The following is a 27,122-nucleotide window of genomic DNA, read 5'->3' as shown; positions in this document are numbered from 1 at the left end:
GGTTGACGCTATTATTATCCTCACGTTATAAAAGGAAAAACAGAGACCAAGAAAAATGAAGTAACTTGCCCAACGTCACGCAGCTAGTCTAAGTCTTGACCCCAGTCTCTCTGAATCGGGACGCTACTCTCTTAACATGTTCACAAATTCTATTGGACCCACACAGATCTTCTGGGACAAAGACCTCTCACAACTGATTGCAAAGTGGGCTTGAGAATCACTAGTCTCCCCTCCTTCCACATTCTCTTCTCTACGTGCCTACTGTCCTGTTCCCCCACCCTCACATACACCCTCCCCACCGGTCATGCCTCAACCCTGTTGAGTGTATGGACCTATTCTGTGAACAGGTCTTCGAAAAGAGCAAAGAAAAGGAAAATCAAAGCCCAAATGTCTACCTGAATGTAACCAGCGAGTGGCATGCCCATTTTGGCATTTTAATTGCTGAACTAAGGGACAGTGGCATGTATTTTTGTGCAGGCACTTGCAGATGTGGGCACACATGCCAGGCCAGCTCACTTTACTCAACTTGGGACCAGGTCACACATATGCCCAGGATGTGTTTCACATTCTCAGTCATATAACTCTGAGTGTGATGTGAAAACCCATCTCTATTTTAATCACTATCCTAGAGAAGGCCAGAGAATAGAAGGTCCACAATAGCGGCAACTGAAACTCTGGTTTTTGACAGTTTTGACTTATTCTGGACTCAGGTCATATCTGGACAATCAGTGTCAAACCCCAACTACATGTACTTCTCACCAGCCTGAAAACTGCCCCAAACATAGGGAACTAGACCCAACACTGGAAGGGAGTTTGGGGGAGGGTGTTATGCCTCTCAGAGCGCATGATGAAAGATGGGGTCCCAGGGGCCTCGCGAAAGGAATGCAGAAGGAAACACCAAGACCGCCAGGTTAACTTTTCTTCCAGCCTAAAACCTCTCGGACTCTACAATATGGTACAAAGAACCTAAAGCCCTACCCTCCCAGTGATGATATTTGGAGATGGGGCCTCTGGGAGGTCATCAGGTTCCGATGCGGTCATGAGCGTGGGGTCCACAAGATGGGATTAGCGGCCTTATAAGAAGAAACACAGAGAGGCTGCCTAATACGAAGGAGAGGCCTATAAGGACGCGGTGAGCTGCCGGCCAGGAACTGGACTCTCACCAGGGACCGAACCTGCTGGCATCTTGACCTGAGACTTCCCAGCTTCCAGAACAGTGAGAAATAAATGTCTATTATTAAACCCCCAGTCTGCAGTATTTGTTATGGCAGCCTGAGCAAACTAATACAGGTGCCTGAGTCAGCCAGGAGTTCAGATCCTGACTCCACCCTTTACACAGCTGGGTGACCTTGGACGAGTCATTTGATTTTTCTTATCCACAATTTTATGGATAAACTATGAGAACAATGGTTACCTCACAGGGTTGTGAGGACAGTTGAATGGGCCGATGTATGTGAAAGGTGCCCAGAGCCTTTCCTGGAATGTCCATCCCTCACGCGGCCTTTGTGCTAGAACAGCCCCCATCAGCAATGACCTGATGCACGCTGTGGTTCATCCTGCCAATAGGTAGCCTATTGGTCACATTCAGTCCACAGATGTGTTTTGTTTGTCCTGAACTAATGTTTGGGGGAACTTTGGGTTATTTATCAACATTTAAAAGCCAGGAAATTTCATGCAAAAAAAAAAAAATCTCAAATTCTGTTTGAGAGATAGGTTGACATGTCACCGGCCCTGCGTTCTGCCAGGGCAATCCCCTTTCATCAGAAGGTGACCTCTCACCTCCATGCACCCAGGCGACCTCACCCATTCAGAACACCCACTTGGCACCTGAAGGCTTCTGAGTTAGCAGCCCCTGGGCTGAAAGGGCTGGTGAAATCGGTGTGGCCGGTACTTTTCCTAGCTGCCCACAAACAAAGATTTTAAGTACAATTTCAGGATCAGTCTTCCAAAGTGAGGAACAATTAGCACATTCCTGAGTCACTGTTTTATTTATTTTTACTTCCACTGTGAGCTCAAGAACCCTCACAGAGAGGCCAGGATCTTAGTTCTTGGAGTAAAATAGATTTCTTACAACCCAGAGGTTGGCTGACCTAGCTTTGCCCCTGTCACTCAAGTTTGTGGGGCCTCAGTTTCCTCCTCTGTAAAAGGAGGCCTTGGGCTAGACAAGCTCTATTGTCTCTTCCCATATTTGTATAATTATTAGGTGGAATTCAAGCTCCTGGGTAGAAATTCAACACACCCTGGTTTATTTCGGAGCCCTAAAGGTTTTAATGAGCTCTTAAAACACCTCACTGACCCTTAAAATAAGACTTAACTAAATGTAAACAGGACTCAGATAATGGCCTTGTTTATTGTTCTGCTCCCTCCAGGGTTGGGGCTTTAGCCTTGATGTTCTGCACTTAACACACCAGCGAGGAAAGAACATGAGGGCATTAAACGGCTGATGTGCAACCTCCTGTCCCCAGGAGGTCCTAGTGCTCTGGGCCCTGCCTGCCTCTCTGCCCTCATTTCACCAAGACACAAACCCAACCACCCACCCCCCAGCCTCTGGTATTCTATGCACGTGGGCCTTCTTTTGGCTTCTTGCTCACTGCCACCACAGGACCTTTGCACCTGCAGTTCCCACCAGCCAGAACCCTCTTCACCTAGTTAATTCCCACTGATCCTCCAGAAGACAGCATCGGCAGGACATCGCCACTCCTTGGCAAGAGCAAGTCACGCTAACATGCTTTCATCACATCAGCTGAATCACAGGAGCTGTCAAAGTGGCTCTTTAACATCTTACTTGTATGATTAGTTGACTAATGATCATCTCCCTGACTGGATATAAATGCCAGAAGAGCGGGGTCCACATCTATCTCTGCTCCAAGTTGTCTCTCCAGTGCCTGGCCAATAAGGAGGCACTCAAATATTTGTTGAACGAGTGAATACATTTACGAAAAGCTGACACTATTCTACTGGGAAGATCCTGGAAGGCAATAAACCCCTCAAGGACCACGTCCTGTTGAGGGCTGTATCTCCAAGGCGTAACAGTAATGACAGCGACAACATGGACAGTAATAAGAGCTATCAGTTCTCAGTGTGCTCCAACCCTGTTCTAACAGGTCATTTATAGAATAACTTGATTTAAACCTTCATAAGAATCCTATGGGCGCACCTGGGTGGCTCAGTCGGTTAAGCATCCGACTTCGGCTCAGGTCATGATCTCACAGTCTGTGAGTTCAAGCCCCGCGTCAGGCTCTGTGCTGACAGCTCGGAGCCTGGAGCCTGCTTCGGATTCTGTGTCTCCCTCTCTTTCTGCCCCTCCCCTGCTTATGCTCTGTCTCTCTCTGTCTCAAAAATAAATAAAAACACTAAAAAAAAAAAAAGAATCCTATGGAAGGAGGCACGTTTCTCATCCCTGTTTCATGTAAGAGGAAACGGAGGCACAAAGAAGTTGGTAAGTCACTTGGCCAGAAGTGTTAAGTCACAGACCTGTATCTGTGAAAAGCTAAGTGAGGGGTATAAACCACTTTATACCAAGTGGGTAAGTCACTTGGCCAGGTCTTAACAGAAGTGTTAAGAGTGACAAAATCCCAAGCAGTCTGGTTCCAACCACGAGGCCATCTTGCCTACAATGGCACCAAATGGTTAAGGAAGGCACAATACATCTTTATACAGTATGTGATATCTGCCTGTGTATCAACCCTCTGCCCCCCTTACAGATGTTATATACATGAATAAATGGATGAACCATCTATGGATCAGAAGTCTAGACAGGTAAGGGTCTCAGAACTTAATAGCCACATGAGCCACATCAAAGTCAACAGAAGCAACAAGAACCAAGCAGACAAAAACCTTAAGATAGGGCTCCCCGTGGGGGACAGTCCCCCTGCCCCAGCTCAATCCCACCAGGGGAGAATAGTCCGTGACCTGGCCATCCACGTACCTGATGTTTTCGTTCAGTGCATAGAGTTCGTTGCTTTGCAAGCCACCCCCTTTGAAGACGTTGATCACGGCAGTCTGCACACTACAGGGTAAACAGAAGTGACCCCTGGTTAGAGGATCTGCCTGCCTGGGGCAAACTCAACAAGCAGCGCTGAGCTAAAGGCAGGTGTAAGGGCCAGGAAGCACATGGCACAAAAATGGCCCACTGTCCATCCCTGGAAACCATCATTTCCTTCCCAGGGTCCTTGGAGAGAAACAAAGACCGAGGCCAAAAGGATCCAAAAGCAGCTCCTCTCCCTCCACTCTCTCAAAGGCCAGCAGGTCTTCCTCGCTTGCCTCACTGGTGGCCCTGATGGCAAACAGCACTGATCGAGGGCAGGTGGTGGGATCTGCTCTCAGGATCTGTGCCTGGAGGAATCCAAAATGGCGCTGGCCTCCCTCTCTCTGACCCTCCCCCGTTCATGCTCTGTCTCTCTCTGTCTCAAAAATAAATAAAACGTTAAAAAAAAATTTTTTTTTAATTTAAAAAAAAAAAAAATGGGGCGCCTGGGTGGCTCAGTCGGTTAAGCGTCCGACTTCAGACCTGATCTCGTGGTCTGTGAGTCCGAGCCCTGCGTCGGGCTCTGGGCTGATGGCTCAGAGCCTGGAGCCTGCTTCCAATTCTGTGTCTCCCTCTCTCTGACCCTCCCCCGTTCATGCTCTGTCTCTCTCTGTCTCAAAAATAAATAAAACGTTAAAAAAAAAAAAAAAAAAACAAACCCAAAATGGCGCTTGCTACAAGCAGGAGCCAACTGGGTTCCTTCACCTAGAAGGTCCCTGTCCTCACAAGGCAGCCTCCATGCCTGGGGCTAATATGAAATGCTAATTCCTTGCCTTTAAACAGTTTTTCTTTGGAAGAGTTTCACCGAGGCCAGCCTCTCTTGCCCCTTCCATTCCCCCTCCTGTGAGGTGTAGGGGGTTAGTCCCTCGAGGAGCCACAGTTAAGTCTTAACTCTAGGTGCCCTGAGGCTCCAGCCCGGTATTTCAGCAAGGAGCAGATTACAATCTTGTCTTTATCAAGGATCCAAAGCCTTTTTTAAAGAACATGGATCCATCCATAGCAGAACGTTTCACAGCCCCCTCTTCTTCCCCATCAGAAGAGGTGTGCATTCACTGAGAAAATCCAAAATGAACCAAAGGACAAAGAATTCAGTAATGTTTTAAAATAGTGATGCATTTAATTCATCCAAAGAGTAACTGCCAAATTTGAAAAGTAGTAGCCCACAGGAACACAAGACACAGTGCTGATTCAGTCGCTACTCGATGCTTGGTGTACAAAAAGTCAGCCAGACACCCATAAAAGCACAGTGTCTCCTTTCCCATCCACCTGTGGCTCACAGGTATGGCTAGTCCTTGGTTTATACCCCTCACTTAGCTTTTCACAGATACAGGTCTTATCTTCCCAAACAGGTTATAGGTGACTTACATGGCCCCAGCCCTGGGTACTCGAACAGTCTTGGGCGTGACTAAGGAGCATGAACTGTCACTGTAAATTCCAACCCAACTGTCCTGGGCTGGCTAACAGACTCTGGTAGCCCGGAGGCCCCCAGTGGCCCACCTCGTCTCCACCCAAACAAGGAAGGCCAGCGGATATGGTCTCCACAGGAAAATGTGCCTGTATACATAATGCCGACCTTCTGAAGCAGGGCTCTCAGGAGGAGCAGACGCTAAGCCAGTCCCCTGGCCCTCCACCCCAGGACTACCGGCCCCCGTTACCTGTTCCAGGCCGAGCTGGAGCTCAGCTGCAGGGCCTGCCGCGTGGCTTGGAAGCGGGGCAGATCGCTGAGCACCGGGGAGCTCATGAAGCGTGGCCGGGGCCTGCGGAAGGAGCCCATCTCGTGGAACGCGGTGGGCACACTGGGCGCGAAGCCACGGGTCATAAGTCCGGAGGAGGGGACGGCTTCTCCTCTGCACCACAAGGTTCCAACAGCCCACGGGCAGGGGCTTCTTCCGGGGCTGCCTTCCGGCCCTCAGGCTTTCTTAAAACCACAAACTTAGCCCACACCTGAAAAGAGAGGGAAGCTTTTATTGAAAACTCCCGCGTCGGGCAGAACATTTCTTAGACGAGGTTGGCTGCGATTTTCCGGCCGCGCTATGTTAAAAACAACTCCAGTGTCCTGAAATAACATCTATACCCTACACGCTCCCACTCATGCATTTATACGGGGCTCCGTCTGGTTACCCCAAAGTGGGAAGGCAGCAACAATGGGAACAGGTTGAGTCAATCCTACAGAAAAGTGATTTCTAAGTTGTGCTTGAATGTGGTTCTAAATGCCTACAAATGCCAAAGCATGGGCACTGGCTGGGTTTCTGTAGACCCTGCAACATTGCGCATTAAAGAGACGGCTTTTTCAAAAATGCCTGGGGGCGCCTGGGTGGCTCAGTCGGTTGAGCATCCGACTTTGGCTCAGGTCATGATCTTGTGGTTTGTGAGTCTGAGCCCCGCGTCAGGCTCTGTGCTGACAGCTTGCCCAGAGCCTGGAGCCTGCTCCAGATTCTGTCTCCCTTTCTCTCTGTGCCTGCCCCACTCACACTCTGTCTCTGTCTCTCTCAAAAATAAATAAACATAAAAAAAAAAAGTGCCTCAAGGAGAACACAAAAACTCCTTCTCTTGTCACTAAAGACCTTCCATGATATGCCCTTAGCATGCCAGCCCATGTGTATTGCTCAGTATTTTCCAAAGTATCAATGCCTCCTCACTCAGGCACATCTCACCATCCCTTACCCGCCATTCATTCATTCATTCATTCATTCATTCATTCTGTAAGAGCATATTTCCTGAGTGTTCATTATTTATTAACCACTGGGAGCTGTAAAGCATCCAAAGATTTCTAAGACGTGATCCCTGCCCTCAAGAGGCTCAAGGTCTATTGAGAAAACAGCTATCTGTGTATTCACACACACAATCAATATTTATTTTCTTTCCTGATTTTATTTTTTAATAACTTTTAATTCTAGTTAATTAACTTATAGCATTGTATTGGATTCAGGTGTACAACACAGTGATTTAATATTTCCATACAACACCCAGTACTCATCATGGGAAGTGTATACTTTTTTTTTTAATTTGTTTATCTTGGAGGGGGGAGGGGCAGAGAGAGAATTCCAAGCAGGCTCTGTACCATCAGCGTGGAGCCCGATGTGGGGCTCGAACTCACATCATGACCTGAGTGGAAATCAAGAGTAGGATGATCCACTGACGGAGCCACCCAGGCACCCCAGTAAGTGTACTCTTAATCCCCAACACCTACTTCACCCACCTCCTGTCTGGTAACCATCAGTTTGTTCTCTGTAGTGAAGGGTCTGTCTCTTGATTTGCTTCCCTCTTTTTTTTCCTTTGCTCGTTTGTTTTCTTAAATTCCATATAGGTGAGATCATACGGTATTTGTCCTTCTCTGACTTACTTCACTTAGCATGATACTCTCTAGCTCCATCCATGTCATTGCAAATGGCAAGATTTTGTCCTTTTTATGGCTGAATAATAGCCCATTGTATATATGTATACACCATATCTGCTTTATCCATTCATCAGTCGACGGACACTTGGGGTGTTTCCATAGTTTGGCTATTGTGAGTAATGCGGCTATGAACATACAGGTGCATGTATCCCTTTGACTTAGTGTTTTTGTATTTCTTGTGTAATTACCTGGTAGTGCAACTGCTGGATTGTAGGGCAGTTCGATTTTTAAGCAATCAATATTTATTGACCACACCCTATGCAACAGCCACTCACTTACGTATCCGGGATATAATGGTGGCTCTGGGCAACGTGGTGGCTGCCCTGTGGAGCTTACAAACCGGTAGGCATGGTTCCAGCCTATGCTTCCTCCCTCTCCCCACCTTGACTATATTTACTGCTTCCCTTCCCCGGAATTCCCTTCCTTTTCCTTCCCCTATGCTTATCTAAATCTACCCTACCTTGCAGAACTAGGTTCAAGGATACTGTCCCCTGAGCAGTTCCTAGGACTTAATGACTTTGTGGCTAATGGCGATGGCTTTGGAGTGAACCCGGGTTCGGGTCTTAACGGGGCCCCTCCCCAGCTGTGTGACCTGGGCACACTGAGTCCAAGAGTCCACAGCTGTTAGCAGTGCCAGGACGACAGGACCGACGAGAGACGACATGAGATGGTGTGATGTGTGCCCAGCAGAATGGCAGACCCAAGACCCTCGAGCGTGGTCCTGCTTCTTCTGGAGCCCAAAGCTTGCTTTCCTCAGAGCCTCTGTTCCTTTCATTTCAGTCTCTGATTCTCCAGTGAACCTAAAGTCTAAATCACTGAGTTAAAACGAGTTTGGGAGCCGGTCGGAGTAAAGGACAGAGGAAACGGCACCAAGGTTAGAGTCACTTTTTTCTCGAGGGGTTAGGGTTGAGCCCGGACGTATTCTCAAGGCCACCTCTCCCACCAGCTAATGCTGCTGTTTCCCATGAACCAGTGCTGGAAGAAAAAGACGGATCCCAGCCATACATGTCAGTCTCCGGGCGGAGAGGGGAGTACATTCTGCAATCCCAGCTACAGCATCTGAAGAAGCAGGAACCAAGGGGCCGCCCCCAGTTAAACACGCTGCTCCCGTCAGCAGAGGACTGAGGCTTGGGGACAGGCACCCAGGCGATCCATCAAGAAAGCGTGGGAGGTGCCAGATGCTGTCTGCAGACAGCGGGCACGCTGGCAATGACTGGCAAGACCAAGAGCCAAAAAAGGAATGGCGTGGACTACCTCTTGGAAAAAAATTTTTTAAACGAAAGCAGGCTCCTGTACCATTTCCTTTTCGAGTGTTCTGCCCCTCCACCTGCTTCTCAGGGTGAACCAACAGTAACAAATTTATCGGTAAGTACCACAGAAGTCAAAACAGGCCTGCTCCATTTCAGAGAGTCTCAATGGCTACGAAAGAGCCACTAGAATTTGGAAAGATCTATGCAAATCAGTGAATGAGGCAAAGAAGAAATAAAACCATGGGGCCCCTTCAGAATCCTTACCCCGGATGGCTTTGGGATTTAACTTGCCTGGTAAAGGTCATACTATTAAAAGAGGACCCATTTTGCTGCCCTTCTTTAAATGGGCCTAAGTGCAATACATCTGCGTAATTACAGGATATTAACTCCATTTACGAGGACCTTAGACTCGAGGTGAAGGAGCCGCCTCCCACTCAGAGGCACTCGTGCAGGGAAGTGGAAAGGTGAGCTGAATGGATCATCCAGGTGTTTACTTCCTGGCTTCCCGCTGCAACAGCCACTTCTCCAGGAGGCTGTGCGACACTGAGGACCACGGGGCCGGCTCCCATCCCCCTCTGCCACTCAGCCAGCAGCCCCCAGGCTCCCTACTGCAAGCCGGGCTGCGTATCCAGCAAGGCACACAGACGGGCAGCCCCACTGGCCTGCGTCCCCTTTTAAATAAGGATAATTTTCAGCAAAAGAACAACGAGCGCGGCTCCCATGACCTTGTCCCTGGGTGTAGAGTCACACACGACAAGCAGGTGCCTCTGACTCATTTCTCACCCATACCATCTGCCACCCTCAGACCCTGACTGGGCCTTTGTTTCCACCATTCCTGCTTCCGGACAGAGCCACGAGGCCCCCCCAGAGCCCTGCCGAGAGGGGCTGCCAGCAATGCTGGTGGGATGACAGGAGCGGCCTCAAGGGCAAAGCCGGTGCGCCCTGGATCCACCGGCTACCACGCTGGCCCCTCAGGCACAGGCATGTCCTGACCCAAATAGGACAAGTCAGAAAATGACAAGACGGGCAGGGCCCCCGTTTACAGACGACAAAAGTGAAGCCCAGAGGAGCTTGGCCAGTGTCTCTGAGGTCGGAGAGCCAGCACTGGCCAGAACTCAGGTTCCCTGACTCCCGATCTAGAAAGTTCCCCAGGCCCCACCTGGGCCATTCTGTAAACTCCTCAAAGAGAGGCCCCAGCACTTACTCGTCTCTGTATCCCCAGGCCTAAGCTCACTGCTTAAGATACAGACCAAGGAAGGACGGGAATGAATAAGGAACCAACTGCCTGCCTGTCGTGGTGCCAGGTACTGTCACAGCCAGTGACTGCCTCAGGGATGTGTGAGGATAAAACGAGTACCTATTTGTAAAGCACTTACATAGGACGGTGCACGGCAAATAGCAAGTGCTAGGTAAGTGCTTGTGAAATAAATTAAATACTTTGTTATTTCTAAATCTCCAAGCAATGACAGCAGTTGAAATACAAGAACACGTCCCCCCTGCTTCTGGCGACCTCAGTAACATCTGGAAAATACTCCGCTCGGGAGGATGCGAGGCCTCCAAGCTGCCGTTGTGGTCACAGAGTACTGAGGCCTTGCCTCCTCAGGCCTTGGGTAACTCACTTATTTACTGACCCTTCAGCTCCGTGTGGACATCCCTCAGTCTCAGAGTGTTTCCACACAGCCCCACACTTGTAAATCTTAACCTAACCCTACAAGGCAGGTTGAGTAGGGATTCCATAGGATTGGAACACTAAGGATACGTGATATGGCCATAGCTGGGAGGCTATGTGGTCAGGGAACCAGATCCCACCCAAAGTCTCCCAACCTCAAGCCTGCCCTGCCAGGAAATTCTTCTTTTTTCCCTATATATTTAAAAATATTTTCATTAAGCAACATATGTAAAAAAGAGTTCATAGACACATACAAACACATGTATCTTAGGGGCACCTGGGGTGGCTCAGTTAGTTGAGGATCTCAGGTGATCTCAGCTCAGGTCTTGATCTCAGGGTCATGAGTTCAAGCCCCGTGTGGGGCTGCCCGCTGGGCAAGAAGCCTAATTAAAAAAGAAAAAATCAATTGCATGTATCGTAAACAATAATACGCTACCACCTGCTTAAGAAAGAATGTTTCCGGGGCGCCTGGGTGGCTCAGCCAGTTGGGCGTCCGACTTCGGCTCAGGTCACGATCTCGCGGTCCGTGAGTTCAGGCCCCGCGTCGGGCTCTGGGCTGACAGCTCAGAGCCTGGAGCCTGTTTCCGATTCTGTGTCTCCCTCTCTCTCTGCCTCTCCCCCGTTCATGCTCTGTCTCTCTCTGTCTCAAAAATAAATAAACGTTAAAAATTTTTTTTTTTTTAAAAGAAAGAATGTTTCCTTGGAAACCCCATGTGTTCCTATTTTTCTCATAATAGCACACCTACTTATTTATCACGACAAAGGTACACATGCACGTATACCTGTAACATACAAAGTGAGAAAGGCTTCTCGCTCTGGCCACTGAATGTGGAGAAGCTCTCTGCCCAGAACTTTCTAAGATGACAGAAATGTTCTATATCTGTGCTGTCCAACGCGGTGGCTACTTGTGGCAGCCACGTGGCTATTGAGCACTTAAAACGTGGCTAGTGTGGCTGAGGAAGTAAACTTTAATTTTGTTTTGTTTTAATGTAATTTTTAAGGCCATATAGATGTGTACACACGATATTTCAATGAAAATGGGTAATTTGTTCTTTGCTTTTAACACATCATGGCTACCTTCCCACAGCACCATGGATTGATCTATTTCATACTTTATAATGGTTTCTTTATTCCATTTAGGGGACACCATATTTGATTTAACCAGTACCCTATGGATGGTTATTTTGGGAGCCTCCAGTTTTTTATTACTGCAAAGAATGAGCATATCTGCCAGTCTCAGGGATCCTGCCTCTTACACCCAATGCCAAGGCAGCCAGAAATAGCACTGCAGAAAGGGACTTGAGAGGTCTCTTGCCTGTAGCTCCGAAGGATGGGGGGCTTGGGAATCAGGCAAGCCCTGGCACCAATGTTCATTCTGCTGCTCACTGACTGTGAGAGGCAGAAACACTGGTGTCCCAAAGGTATACTCACTTCCGAGTCCCCAGAACCTGTAGATATTATGTTAGGTGGCAAATGATGTAATTAAGTGAAAGATCTTGAGATATGGAGCTCATCCTGGATTATCCAGGTGGGCCATAAATATAATCACGTCTCCTTATAAGATGGATGCAGAAGGAGACTGGGGACAGAAGAGGAGACACAGATCCACAGGAGGAGGTGATGTGAAGACAGAGGCAGAGCCTGGAGGGCTGCTGTTGCAAGCCAAGGAATGCCAGCAGCCACGAGAAGCAGCTAGAAGAAAGAAGTGGATTCTCCCATCGTGCCTCTGGAGGCAGTATGGCCCCGTGACACCTTGATTCTGGCCTTCTGACATCCAAAATTACAACAGAATAAATTTTTGTTGTTTTAAGCCACCAAGGTTGTGGTCATGTCTTATTGCAGCCACAAGAAATAAATACACTCACCGTGTGGCCCTGGGCCACTCTGAACTGCAGTCTCTACATCGGAAAAAAGGGGAACAGGAAGTGTGACCTTGGAGCGTTGCGGTGTTGAGAAAGATGATTTAGGAAGTGCCTGGCAGGGATCTGGGAACTACTGGGCACGACACAGGTACAGTGGAGGTTCTGAGCATCGCTGCCAGAGCCGGGCTGAATGCCACCGCTTATGGTGTGACCTGGGCAGGTGACTTAGGCTTGGTCTGAGGGTTGAATGAGATGACTCAAGCAAGGCTTAAAACGGTCCCGGTATACAGTAAGTGCTGGATAAATACTACCGGTTGTTTATTCCTATCACCACCACCACCACCACTGTATCAGTCTGCTCAGGCCACTGTAACCAAAGACCACAGACTGCATGCTGTCAACACCAGAAATGGATTTTGTCACAGTTCCAGAAGCTAGAAGCTCAAGATCAAGGTGTCAGCAGCTTTGGTTTCTCCTGAGGCCTCTCCTTGACTTGCAGGTGGCCACTTTCTTGCTGTGTCCTCACATGGCCTTTCTTCTGTGGACACGCATCTCTTGCTGTGTGTCCACACGTCCTTTTATAAGGACACCAGTCAGACTGGATTAGGGCCCACCTGACAGGCTCATTTTAACTGCATCACCTAGGGGCGCCTGGGTGGCGCAGTCGGTTAAGCGTCCAACTTCAGCCAGGTCACGATCTCGTGGTCCATGAGTTCGAGCCCCGCGTCGGGCTCTGGGCTGATGGCTCAGAGCCTGGAGCCTGTTTCCGATTCTGTGTCTCCCTCTCTCTCTGCCCCTCCCCCGTTCATGCTCTGTCTCTCTCTGTCCCAAAAATAAATAAACGTTGAAAAAAAAAAAATTTAACTTCATCACCTCTTTGAAGGCCCCATCTCCAAATACAGTCACATTCTAAGATACTGGGAGGAACACGACTCAGCCACCACCGTCATCATCACAAAAAGTTCTTGGCCTAATGTCTCTGAGTTAAAGAAACCGGTGTTTTGGTGGATATTCTCCTGTGAAGGGCCAATGCAGTTAACATGTAGAGAAATGTGCATCTAAAATGATTTAAACGGTGCAGCTTTGGGTGCTTACATTCAGCGATCTGGAAAGCCGGGGTCCTGGACACGGGAAGGGCTGTGGTGGTTACAGGGTTATTGGGTATTATCACTGGCCTTACTCTCCCAGGCTCACCGCACAGGGATTTCTTTGAAAACTGCCACACACAGGATCCAGAATATGTTTCTTGGAGAAAAAAAAAAAAAATGTGCCTCTCTTTCTTCTCCCAGTGGCCAGGGCACGGGGAGTGGGGCACAGCCCCGCAAACCAGCCCCGCGGGCAGAAGAAGGCAGTACACTTGGTGGAAAATGCAAATAAATTCCACTCAGGCTCCAACCCTTAACTCTGAAAAGGGAAGTAGAACCATGGCACAACTTAAAGAAGTGAGTGGCTTGTAATGACTCCGAGGCTTCCCGGAAAAAGCCATTCTGAGTGTAAATAACAAAGAAGTCAAAGAAAACGGAGTCGGATGTGACCGCCCAGAAAACAAGGAGAAGCTAGTTCCCAGGGAAACTGTACAGATGGTACAATTTCCACGTTCCCCTCAGCAGTTCCTGCAGCCAGGAGGCCCCGGGTGCAACTCCTTTCCCTGTGACCTGAACACAGAGATGAAGAGCCAGTGTCCTTCAGCATCGGTCAGGATTTGGATACTGTCCCTTAACGTGACCGATGTGTTCTCTAACCGCAACCAGCATCATCTTCATAATAACGCCTGTGATGAGTGAGAGCACAGTTTACTGAGTGCCAGCTGTGAAGCATGCACTTGACATATATTATCTCAGTGTTTCTAAAAGGATTGTAGGGGTCTTAGCCAAAACCTTTAATAGACTAGGATAGAAAATATCAGCGTGCCTCACATTTTGGGGACACGTGTATACGACACACATGCCCATGTGTACAGAGTCTAAGTGAATTGCACATTTCGTATGTATGGATGTAACACTCAAAATGTTTGAAAACCCCTGTGTGCTGTGACCATCCTCGCCTTACGGAGAAGAAAATGGATGTGCCCAATGTTGAACTTGTCTAAGGTCATACAGTCCATGACAAGAACCCCACAGCCCAAGGCCCTTGGTGCTCATGTTACTTCAATGCCTTCAAAGGCTGCCCACAGCTCTTAGATTAAATCCCCACACCCCATCCTCCTACCTTCACCAACCACCTGCTACTCTGCATGCCAGCTCACTGATCTTCCTTCATTTCCTCCAACACCACCAGTTCTTCCCTGCCCCAGGACCTTTGCACATACCATGCCCTCTGTGTGAAATACTTTCCATCCACTTCTCCAGGCTCAAACCCACAGACCCTTTATCACTTATCTTGATAAGCACTTGCTCACAGAGCTCTCTTTCCCCTGATTTTTTCTACTGATTAGGAGACCCCAGTGAACACCCTCCTCACCTCCTTTGTTGTCTTGTCATCCAATAAATGACTACAGAATTCTTTCTTATTTTTTGTGAGGTCCATAAAGGCAGGGATTATGTCTATCTTGTTCTTGGGTGCTTATTACAGTGCAGGAATTCTGCAGACACTTGATGAATGAGCAAATGAACCAGCCACATGAGAGGCACTACCGGGAGACACAGGAACTTCATGCATGTGTCAGCTGAGAATTCCAGCACCTAAAATTACATAAAGCTTTCCCATATGAGAATATCCTGGTACTGAAATCTGACAAGCCTGGCCTGGAATCCAGCATCTACAGTTTATTAGCTGGGTGACCCGAGTAAATGACTCCCAAGTTGCCTTATCTTCAAATGAGTGGGGTATGCATCTCCACGAGATAATCTAGAGCATAGCTGGGCCCGCTGAAGGGGCCCCCCAAATTATAGCTAGTGTCAATATTTTTGTAACACTCCGTGTTTCTTCACAAAACGCTCGCCGTTTCCAAGAGGTCACAGAGGACTAGGGTGTTGGGCGACAGGCACTCTCACACATTACTGGAAGCAGAGCAGTTTGGGGCAGCTGCTGTGGATGGAAATGTGACAAGATCTGCCACAGTGACAAAGGCTGTGCCCTCTGACCTAGCAGCTCTACTTTCAGAAATTTTACTCGAGGCACATCCAGCGACTTACATAACCAGGGTTTTTACTACGGCCTCCTTTACAACAGCAACAGGTTGCAAATAACCTAAATGCCCAGCCACAGAGGACCGACTAGGTGAACTGGAGTATCTCACACTCTGGAAGCCCGTGCAGCTCTAGGCAAGAAGAGGAGGGCTCTCTGTACCGACTGGCGTGCTCTCCAATCCGAAGGAAAGTGTGCTAAACATAGAACCGCACGTGCAGTATGCTACGATCTAGGTAAAACAGACAAAAAAGAGCATTTACAAATGTCATTGCACGGCATAAAGAATCTCTGGAAGGGGCAAACCAGAAATGGAGAACACCTGTTTCCCCCAAGGAAAAGAGCTGGGTGACAGGGACACAGTAGGGAGATTTTTCTCTATAAACCTGTTTGTGCCTTTGAATTTTGAAACGTGAACACGTACGACTTATTCAAAGAAATAAGTAAAAACAACAGTGATGCCTTCCCCCAGCCCCTCAAGAGAAAGACAAAAAAATGTTATTGATTTGTTCAAAGTCCCTCAGCTGCTCGGGAGAAGTGAGGATTTGAACTTGGCTCTGATCCCAAATGCGATGCTCTATCAATTACAGTTCGTTTGTTCATTCATTCATTCGACATAAGTTTATTTCTTTTTTAAAAATTTACCATCATGGGGCGCCTGGGTGGCGCAGTCGGTTAAGCGTCCGACTTCAGCCAGGTCACGATCTCGCGGTCCGGGAGTTCGAGCCCCGCGTCAGGCTCTGGGCTGATGGCTCAGAGCCTGGAGCCTGTTTCCGATTCTGTGTCTCCCTCTCTCTCTGCCCCTCCCCCGTTCATGCTCTGTCTCTCTCTGTCCCAAAAATAAATAAACGTTGAAAAAAAAAATTTACCATCATAACCATTTTTTAATGTTTATTTATTTTTGAGAGAGACAGAGGGAGAGAGAGCACACGTGTGCAAGCAGGACAGAGACAGAGAGAGAGGGAGACAGAGGATCCGAAGGATCGGTAACTGACTGAGCCACCCAGGCACCCCCACAAATTTATTTCTTTACCACTTATTCTACAACAGGAGCTTCCTTGTATATATACAGGGACACATAGGCCAGAAAAACCCTGGGGAAAAAAGCAAACAAAAGGAAGACTGATTTCTTTCCTTTCTGCACGATATGCCACATACTTGCCATACTTTGTGGAACATCACAGAGAGTGGGCAGGATCTGCCCAGGCTAAAGGAGGCAGTCACTACTCAATCCAGTCTGGTTTTTGCCACCTCAGGGCACAAGTTCAGTTTTGCCAGATCTGAATTTTCCAAGAGATGCCAAAAACCCAGATTTTTTAAAATGCTAAACCATGTGACTTGTAAGTGTTAGCAACGAACTCACCAAGCCCACTAGCACTTTAGGGGCCTAACATATAGGTTTGGGACCTTTATTTTCTCCATCACAACTATGACCACCAGCCTTCTCACACCCCTTCCCCAGGGCCTAAGTCAGGTGTAACATAAGCCCCACAAACCAGCCACTATGGGCTTGGGCACACAAGTGGTCTTCCCGAGGTCTGCTGGCTTATCAGTTGATTAAGAGTCTGGCCTGGGGCACCTAGGTGGCTCAGTTGGTTGAGCATCGGACTTCAGCTCAGGTCATGATCTCACCGTTCGTGAGTTTGAGCCCCACGTCAGGCTCTCTGATGTCAGCCTGTCAGCACAGAGCCTGCTTCAGATCCTCTGTCCCCCTCTCTCTCTGCCCCTCCTCTGCTTATGCTCGCTCTCTCAAAAAATAAACATTAAAGAAAAATAAAGAGTCTGGCTTAGCTAGTGGCCATGATTACCTCAGCGTCGCCAGCTCTACGTTCAGTCCCTACCCTCATTGCCCTACAGAACTGAGAGCCTCTGAGAGACATGGCAGCAGATGACCCCCTGACACAGCACAAACCCAGAACTGGCCTCCTCTGGTGTTTCAGCTCCCACCTACCACGTCATCTAGTTGACCAGCCTCTTACCTCATCAACTGTCTTCTCTCAGTGCTACCCCATCACTGACTCCGTTCTGGAACCACAAGCACTCCTGTAGTATAGGCATATCCATATGCACTCTTCAAACAGGGCAAGCCAACAGCTTGCTGGCTTGGGATATTTCTAGAAGAAACACACAGCAAACAGAAGCCACCAAGCCAGCCCAGGAAACTAGATCTGAACCCCACACACCCCACCCCAGCTCACCAGATGGAAACTAAGTCAGAAGTAGGTATTCAAGAATACTGAGACCATTTTGCAAATCTCCTACCGTGACTATTTTGTTAAATTTTCCCTGAAAAGAATATACTACTGGGGAGCCCAGATGGCTCAGTTGGTTGAGCCGCCCAACTCTTGATTTCGGCTCACGTCACGATCTCACGGTTTGTGGGTTCAAGCCCCGCATTGGGCTCTGTGCCAAAAAGTGTGGAGTCTGCTTGGGGTTCTCTCTCCCTCTCTCTCTGCCCCTCCTCTGCTCGTGCACACTCTCTCTCTTTCTTCCTTTCTCTCTCAAAATAAATAAATAAAATTAAAAAAAAAAAAAAAGGAATATACTACTTTTCATCATAGGCTGGCCAGGATGGTCGGGATGGTATCAACCCCCTATCTGCATCTAGCAGCTCGGTTCATCTCCACTTGAAAGTAACAAGGTAGGTTTAATTCATCCCATTTCGCAGATGAAGAAACTGATGCACAGGGGTTAACTTGTCCAAATTCAGAAGAGTAGTAAGAGGGACCAAGAGTCAGATCCTACCTGATTCCAGGGCCTGACCTCCTACACCGCCTGTTTTAAGCAACACTCACGTCTGCCACATGCAGAGGTAAGAGGTGACCATCATCCACGGCTTCCCTTCATCAACAGCTTCTTGCTGGGCCCGGGCATGAGGAACACTCAGTCTCTCACAGGATGAGGCTTTGTTTCTCAGGCCCTTACCAGCTTGTGAGGTCATCGTGTTTGTTTACTTGTTCACTGACTAGCCCCGATGGCGTGTAAGTTCCTCAAAGTCCAAGACCTGCCTCTCTTCCTCCCTGCTGTATCCCACTGCAAGCACAGTGCAGGGCACGTACAAGGTAAACATCTCCAGGGCCCCTGGGGGGCTCGGTCAGGTGAGCCTCCAACTCTGGATTTCGGCTCAGGTCATAGTCTCACGGTTCATGGGATCGAGCCCCACATTGGGCTCTTTGCTGACTGCTCGGAGCCTGCCTGGGATTCTCTCTCTCCAAATAAATAAATTAAAACAACAACCACAACCACATCTCTGAATGATGGAGTGACATGTGGCTTCTAGGCCACCGGGCAGAACAGGCTTCCTATTTTTCAGAAACCAGAAAAATTCCCTTCCCAGATGACTGAACTGGAGTCTACCTAAGTATTACTGTCCACAGGAATGTGGACCTCGGCCGCATGGGCCAGGAATCCTGGGTCTGTATGCCGGTCAGCGGAGCCTACAGACACGGCAGGGCACAGGTGTCTGCTGCATAGCACAGAGCGTTTGTTTTAAGGACCAAACTTCACAACGCTTAGGAGACAAAAGCCAGCTGAGGGACAGACACTCCCACAAGCAAGAAGATGTCAAGGGTCAAGTGTGGACTATGCAAAAGGCTCCACGGGAAGAATGAGACCACTTTCTCGGTGCACACACTCGACACCAATGCAGACACAGAGTCTTGAGAATCTGAACTTAGGCAACGGTAAATATTAGCGCAAACAGGATGCAAGCTCAAGCCCTTATCTTTGCTTAGCAAAGTTTTCTTAGTGCCCACACGACTCAAAGCACTGACGATTCAGATGCAGCTAGCAGTAATTATTTCATCAGATCATCACCATCAGCCTGGCCTGCAAACCACTATGTAATCACCAGAAAAATCCCCTCCTCCGGTACAACTCAAGCAAAACTGTGGGGAAGAGCAACACATCTCAGTTACTCATCTCTAAGCCCCACTTTAAGCATCAAGTTTCTTGGAGTGCAAATTGTTAGGGTGTGGCCCATAAATGCCATCCAGAGCGATTCCACAGGGCCTACCAGATGATAAACTGAAAAGTCTAGACACAAGCGGTGGCTGAGACTGACCATTACGTGAGCAATCGCATTTCTGACACGTACCCTCTAAAACCCTGGTGGGGGACACAGCGGACAAAAGCTACTGCCCGGCAGACAAGAGCTCTCCGTGTGGGGAAGCGCGCTCCAGATTAACTTGTGCTGTTTGTTCAAAAGGAGCTTCACCCTCCCATGGATGAAATGCTTTTTCATAAGAAAACGGGATCAAGGGAAAGGAAATTTCTCTTCATGACACGTAGCCAGGTGTAAAGAGCACTGCACAGAGACTCAGAAAACCGAAGAGGCTCTCGGGATCTGATCACTTCACGGAGCTCATGAGGTCAACTCAATTTCATTCAACAACCAAACATGAGGAGGTCTGGGTGTGTGCCAGGATCTGAGAAGAGGAAGCATAGAGGGTAAAGAAGAATAAAATACGTGCTTCTGTGGGGCTCAGGGGCTCACTGTAAACACTCAGAAGTTAACATTATACATGCAAGCTGACGACTATGAGGGAAGAACGGCAGTTGAGACAAGATTGAGGCGGAAAGGTTAGCTCGCCTTTTCCAGTTTACAAGGCAAGGCTAATATGCGGTCAACTGAAAAATAAGGCTCTCCATTTTCTTCCTCTAAAGAACATGGACACTGGAGCCTAGAAAGGAAATCTGGGGAAGGAAACACAAGCTTTCATAGGTAAGCACTTCCCAAGCTTGAGTATCCTTTTTCATTTGTGACAGACAAGGACGGGAATGAAAAAAACCCACACATTTCAACAAATATTTCATGAGCACCTACTATCCCGAACACAAAGACAAGCCAGATATAGTCTTACCAATAATAAAGAAACAAGAAGAGAGAGAATAATAAGTTGGTCACTATTAAAGACAAAGACAGGAAGGCCTGAAGCCAGCACAGTAAACTCGATTCTCAGTGGGGCCGAGGCAGGGAACGCCACCGCGTTAGAGAATCCAGTCCCCCACCCCCCACCGCCTGCTTTTTTTTTTTTTTAAAGCTGGAAACCTGAGTTTAGATGTCAAGTCTCCCAATTTTTAAATTTTAACAGACCAGCAGTAGGCCAATCCCATTATTTTGTAGCTAGGAAAACTGACACCCAGAGCGATTGAGCGACTCGTACAGCTTTGCCCCCGGCAGAATGGAGATCAGGATTCAGATCTCAGTTCCTTGACCTGCGTTGTCTCCAAGATGCCAGCTAGCCCCCATGCGGGGACTCTTTCACCAGCTCCCCGCTCTTCAAAGTTGACACCGACACCTTTCGAGGTATCTTGAAAGGAATCAATTGTTCCGCTGGCAAGAATTCTCTTTTTTTTCATTTTCTCAGAATGCCACAAGGGATCACCTTGCTCACCCACTGATTTTGCCTCCAGATACTTTACAGCGAAAGGGGCCATACACCCCCACAGTGGTGGACTCCAGCAGCTGGCACACTGGGCAGAGTTCCCCAAAATGATGGCGCGGTTGACGTGATCTCCCCCAAAGACGTCTGGGGAATTAAGGTAAACCAGTTCCAAAGGAGTATTTGGAATTAAACAGCAAGCGTGAATGGGTTTCCAGGGAGGATTTACGCGGCTGAGGTCACGAGCAGGTTGCGACAGGGTTTGAGGCAGCTTAGTTCAGAACAACATACACACATCCCAGCGCTTGCTGGACTCTGGCCCCCAGTCCGTGGGAAGAAGACAAAAACAAATGCTTCCTTCAGGTGCCCTCCCGGGTTCAGCTCAAGCTGACATATATATACTCTAGTTCCTGAACGAGGGAGCCCAAAGCGGTCCCTTCATCCTAGCGTTTACTAAAAACCTAACCACAGTCACAGACGCCTTCAACAAGACACTGAACTCAGCGTGCATCAAAAGGAACGAGCCAAGCTGGACAAAGTTCTGTAACAGGTAAAGAGAAGCGGGAAACTGGAGATGTTGCTGCCATTTGGCAACGAGCTAAAGCGAAACCAGAACACTGATGAATGCATTCGAAAAATCATCTATTTGTACCCCAAAATTGAGGAGAGGGAACGAGAATGAAAGCCTAGAGAGGTAAATCCATGCTTTTAGGTAATGTACAATTATACGCAAAACCAATCGTACAAATACTTACGATAGGTTGTTTAGGGGTTGACCCTATCTTCCCATAGGCCATGGTCAAAAGAAGGAGAGATCTTTTGGTGAGTTCTACCACTCACTGAAACCCTCTGGGTGCAGTTCATCATAAGCACACCAGGGCCCACGAGAGGAGGAGGCAAGTAAGGCCCTGTCTCTCAGGGTCATGCCCTTCAAGGTTGCAGCCTTGATGCCTATCTAGTCTCAGCCCCAGAACGTACCCACCACCCACTCCGACAAAGAATAACTCATATTTTCTATTCAAAGCTCAAGCACAGAGTAAAGGTGGCTGATTTGCATCATAGGCCTATTCTTTCATTACAGAGATAAAGGAGGAAGCCATACCCCATCCTTCACATAGGTGTCCCTAAATTTCTTTTTTTTTTTATTTTAAAAGAAACTTCTTATGTTTTATTTTTTATATTGGGGGGGGGGGGGGTTGCGGAGAGATTGAGACAGAATCTGAAGCAGGCTCCAGGCTCCAAGCTGTCAGCACAGAGCCTGACGCGCGCCTCGAACTCATGAACCGTGAGATCATGACCTGAGCCGAAGTCGGACCTGAGCCACCCAGGCGCCCCTAAATTTCTGACAAAGAATTCATTCCACTGGCTTGCTTTCCAGAGGCTGACAAAGCTGGATGAACCTGGCTGTGAGTGTGCTTCTCAATGAAGCAGGTATATAATAACATCATTCATTATCCTGCTACAGAAATGTAATATTTTCAAAAGGTGGGGAACAAGAGAACGCCCTCTCCACACTTAAAGAATATTAAAAAAAGCTTCCAAAATCCCGGAATATGTTAGAACTAGAACTATCCCGGATTAAAAAAAAAAAAGTCAGCTTAAATTTAATAGACCGTTTAAATTCCTAGTTGACGGTAATTAGAGAGCAAGCAGCATTTCTTTAAACGCTGCGAGACAGAACTTAATCCAATTTAGGTAATCACTAACCTTTGCTGGTTTTTTCCTCCCTCTCTCTCCTCTAAATGGAATCCAAGGATTGATCTACAAAGGCCATAAACTGGCAAAGCATAAGAAAAGAATATTTAAAGCCAGAGATTGGGTGACTATTACCACAAAGGGCCAAGTCCAATTAAAATGGAAACAGGTCTCACAAGCTCCCTAAATTATATTGCCTATGAACTGGGGCTCCTAACCAGGCATCATCACAACAGAAGGTATGCTGAGGGAGATGGGGTCCTCTCTCTGGGTACGTCGTGCGGCATGCCAATTTCCGGGTCTTGTACAGTGTGACAGCCATCCCCTGCCAGACCAATGCTACCAATTCTCTATATTCAAAGTATCTGCAGGGTTTCTCTCCTTCCATGGAATAACAACTGTCAGAATGATCCACACTGTCCCTTCAGTTCCTCCACTGTTCACCCACCTCCTAACCCCTCATTTTAGAGCTCCCACACTGCCCTTGCACCCGCTTCTGATCCAGGAACTTCCATGTGAACCGCTAGGCCTTTCTTGAGTACTTGGCACCCTAGATTTTTCATAAAAGGCCTTCAAGGATAGATATCAAAATGTGCTGCAGAGGACAAGGGGCTTGGGTTAACGGCTGTGTTACATCAGGAAAGTAATTAACCTCTCTAAGCCTCCATTTTCCCATCTCAACATAGAGAAAAGAATATTCACCTGCTTACGTTGCTGAGAGGCTCAAATAACATTACCATGATTGTACCTGGCTCATAACAGTTGCCCAATACATAAGTTGGCTTGTTTGTTTTAACTGAATAAGTTTCAAAGTAAACCTTGGATCCCCAGTCCCTGACAAAAATGTTAATTAACTCAAGTTCACCTCTGATGTCTCATCACTGCTTTGCATCATTTGGACTCCCAACCTCCTTTCTGGTTCCAAAGTGGAATCTTCCTTTGTAAAAACTTTCTTTCTGCTTCTCAGGATATCACTCTCTCTGTTCCCAAATTCCTAACCCAGTATTAAAATCCACAAAATATTGTGTTCTCAACCTTCCTTCAGCAATAGAGATATTCACACCGACTTGTTAACAGATGATACTTTTCAGCAAGCATTACTTTTAACATTTGCATATAGAGAGGCAGTTCTAGAGAACAAACTTTTAATGACAAACATTAAACACAGTAGGGATCTTTGAGGGGCCTACACTCTATTTCTCAAATCAATTCTGTATCGGTCTAGCTCTGCAAAAACAATTAAAGGGAAAAAGTCAGTTCAATTCAATTCAATCTGAAATTCAAGAAAGATTTCAGTATACTTGATCTTGTACAAGGGCACTACAAAAGGAATGACCACAGGAAGTAATTAGAAAAGAGAAATAATGAAGAAATCCATAAAGTCCTAACAATCCAACTTTCCACAGATAAACGGTTTAAATGTTGCACACACACTGTCAGTGAACACACTGAAGATTATGACATTGGGGTCTGGGCTCCCAGCATGAAATTGTCAATAGCAGTGGAACAGTTTTCTAAATATAAGATTAGGATTTTTTTTTCTTCAACAATTGAGCCATTCTGTGATATTATGCGACACAGAGAAAAAGTAAGAAAGAAAAAGCCACCAAGTTATTCGACCATAAGATGATCTAATTAACAGCTGAGGAACTGGAGGGAAAGTCATCTCCAATACTGGCTGCCACTATAAGCCTGGAGTAGCAGACCCAGAACTCACCCTAAGCTCCACCCCTGCATGTGTGTGACTTTGAACAAACTACCCAAGTTCTCTAAGCCTCAGTGGGCTCATTGTTATAGTCATGGAGATATAATAGCACCTACCTAAACATTGTTTTGGTGCAGATTATACAACATTATCAATGTCTCTTAGGGCCAAGTTTAAGACATAATAAGAACTCAAGAGGTGTTTGTCCCCTTCCTCCTTTTTTAAATAAAGGGAACATTTGTATAATGTTCAAATAATAACCATTATTGAAATCTCACCCACTGAAATAAATGTATATGCGTGAACTTCTGGATGTGAACGAAATGAGGTCTTCTCGTTGAGAAACATGGTAGTCTCAACTAGGCTCTAGAGAAATAAACCAGTTAGACTAGCTCATTGCTAAGGCCTTTCTTTTTTACACTATTCGTGGTTCTGGATGTTAGAAGAAGCATTAATAAAATCCCAAAAGGACAATCAATGGTTGCAGTTGGAAACACTGAAGACGATTTTGTGGACTGATCAAGCAGTTTCCTGTATCTGCTAGATTCCTGTAGAAAAAGCTCTCAACAGCACCCTTCGTGGCTTAGAAGGGCTCCACACTGCGACCAGAGCAAACCTACCAGTCAGGTTCCACAGAGGAGGGTCCCACCACACCTTTCTCAGTCACCTTTCTCAGCGGTAGAGAACTCACCAGGGGCTAAATTTAATGTGTGGCTAAATTAGCTTCTGCAAGCTCCATTTCCCCTCCTGATCCACTTGCTGCTTTATAGTGTCAAGAGCAGCCTTTCCCCAGAGAGCAGCACTGGGACATTCTGCAGCGTGTAGGCCAACGAAATGTCATGACAGCAACCCACCCATGGTGGTCAGGATGACCAAAGGGAGGTCGAAAAAGGCAGTGTTAGAGGCTTGATCCGCGAGCACCGTTTGAGGGGAAGCGGGGCAGACTATGAAGGCAGTGTGGACCATCGGCGTCCTTGACTGCTTTGGTCCTTCCCATGGGCCATTTGAATTTGCACGCGGGCGACAGGTCCAGAACCCGCCCCAGGAGGGATGCCCGGAGACTCCAGCACAGAGTTTTTTTCCATGCGGGTCTCCGGAGTAAACGTGCCTCTGAGCTGCCGCGCGTGAGCCTTCCGTCTTGTGGGGCGCATCGCAGTAATTGAAACCTTACATACCGCAGGACTGCAGCGGCGTCTATAAATACTCACCGCTTTACTGCTGACAAACAAAACGCGGGCTCCCGGCACCGCGGAGGAAGAGGCGGCGGCATGTGACCGAGGGCAGGGGCTGGCTACAACAGGGGAAAAACCCTGTTGCCAAACAGGGAGGTACCCCAGAACCGATTCCTGAAGCACAGTTTGCAAGCACACAGCCTGATCTGACGCGGGGCGCCCGCCCTCGGGAACAGGGGCAGAGGGCGGCGAGGGAGGGTCGCGGCCCCGGGAGCCGCGGCTGCAGAGCGCCCCCCAGCGCGCAGGGGGCAGCCCACGTGCGCACAGTAGGCGCGCAGGAGAAAGCCTCGCCAAATAGAGGGCGGGCTGGAAAGCCGAAGCGGAACCGGGGTGCGGCTGACGCCGACAGCCGCCCGCCCCAGCCGGGTGTCCCGCGGGCTGCGCCCCGGCCCGCCCCAGTCGGCGGAGCCCAGTGGCCCGCGGGACAAAACGGCTGTCCTCCCTCCCACGCCTGCTTCTGCAAAAGGGGGACCGCAGGAAAAGATGGGCTGTTCCTGGGCTCCCAACCGCCCGCGCCCCAGCCGGGGCAGCTCTTTAGATTTGCACCCTGGGGCCGAGGGACAACTAGAGAGGCAAGCAAGCAAACTTTCTTTTTCGATCTCCTGGCCCAGCCTGGGTCCCGCGGTCGGCGGCATCCCCCCGCCCCCAACCCGCGCTAAGCCGCAGACGCTGGGCACCGCTTCCCCCCGCCTCAACTCGGGGGTCGCCCGTTCTGTACTCTACGCCCGCCTGCTGCGTGGGATCCGAGGATCCTTAACCGCACGGGGGTCCCCATCCGGCTGCCCCCAAATGTGACGCTCTCCCCACGCACCCCCTGCCCGCGCCCCGCAAGCCTGTGACCGGAGTCCACGGCGATTTCGTTCTCAATCCAGAGCGGTTGCTGAGCCGACAACGCCAGCCCCTCCCGGGGACTTCCCCACTCCCCCCCTGGGGGTCCCGGGGCTGAGTCACCTCGAGTCGCACACACCCGCAGCTCCCCTCTGCGCGCCCAGGACAAAGTTTCCGGTGTTCCCGAGAAAGTTTTCTCACCAAAGAGCAACGAGGGACCTGGATGGCTCTCCCGCCGCGCTCTGCCCAGCTCTCCCTCCTCCCTCCCTGCGCGGCGCTGGCCTCCGCGGGGTCCCGTCTGGCCTCGGGTCCCCCAGCGCGGGTCCACAAACGCCGCGGCCGCGGAGCTCCCCGAGCCGGGTTGGTGACACGTTTCCCTCCTCTCTCCTCTCAAGGCCGCCTCCTCCCCCTGCTTCGTCTTCTCCTCCTCCTCCTCCTCCTCCTCCTCCTCCTCCTCCTCCTCCTCCCACTTTTCCTGTCCTGTGCTCATCGCTTTAGTTTTTCTCCTGCAGCCCCTACCCCACCTCACCCCACCTCAACCCCTCCCACTCCTCCTCCCCTGCAGCGACTCGCACTCTGCTGGGGAGGGGAGCAAGGGGGAGGGGGCGCCTGCACTTTCATCCAGATCAACAATTTCAGGAAATCCAACTCTTAACTTGAAAAGCGGGGGGAGGATGCAACAGGTCAAGGGAGCTCCCACAAGACGACACACTCCCCACCCCCCAACCTCCACCAAGGGATCTCCCACGCGTCCCCCCACCCTGGGAAACTCTACCAAAAAGCCATGGGGTTGATTCTAAGGTTCACTAGAGTCCCACAGTTTAGGGACTTTTGTTGTTGTTTCAAGGAACAGTCCCCAGGCCGATTCCAGGAACAGTTGTTTTAAGTGCATTAATGAAAATATAATTCCGGTGAAGTCTCCCTTCTCTTTCCAGCTGAAGGTTTAG

At 48.7% G+C, this 27,122-nt stretch overlaps 1 protein-coding gene across 6 annotated transcripts in view; it reads right to left on the bottom strand.

The window, feature by feature from the left end:
* PRR5L (proline rich 5 like) overlaps positions 1-26,599 on the bottom strand; it is a 74,989-nt gene extending 48,390 nt beyond the window's left edge. For 2 of the 6 annotated variants that reach the window (XM_045484993.1, XM_045484997.1), the window contains exons 1-3: positions 26,377-26,593; positions 5,683-5,971; positions 3,929-4,009 (exon numbers count right to left, since the gene is read on the bottom strand). In XM_045484993.1, coding sequence (XP_045340949.1) covers positions 3,929-4,009; positions 5,683-5,846 — 245 coding nt within the window. In that variant the 5' untranslated portion in view covers positions 5,847-5,971; positions 26,377-26,593. Of the gene's footprint in view, positions 1-3,928; positions 4,010-5,682; positions 5,972-10,597; positions 10,727-26,298 lie in introns of all 6 variants that reach the window. The other 4 variants (XM_045484994.1, XM_045484999.1, XM_045484998.1 and 1 more) reach the window with 4 other exon arrangements.
* Positions 26,600-27,122: the final 523 nt, after the last annotated feature.

The sequence above is a fragment of the Leopardus geoffroyi genome, chromosome D1 (genome assembly GCF_018350155.1).
Source record: "Leopardus geoffroyi isolate Oge1 chromosome D1, O.geoffroyi_Oge1_pat1.0, whole genome shotgun sequence".
Lineage (NCBI taxonomy): Eukaryota > Metazoa > Chordata > Mammalia > Carnivora > Felidae > Leopardus > Leopardus geoffroyi.
This window is presented reverse-complemented; position numbering and strand designations above follow the sequence as displayed.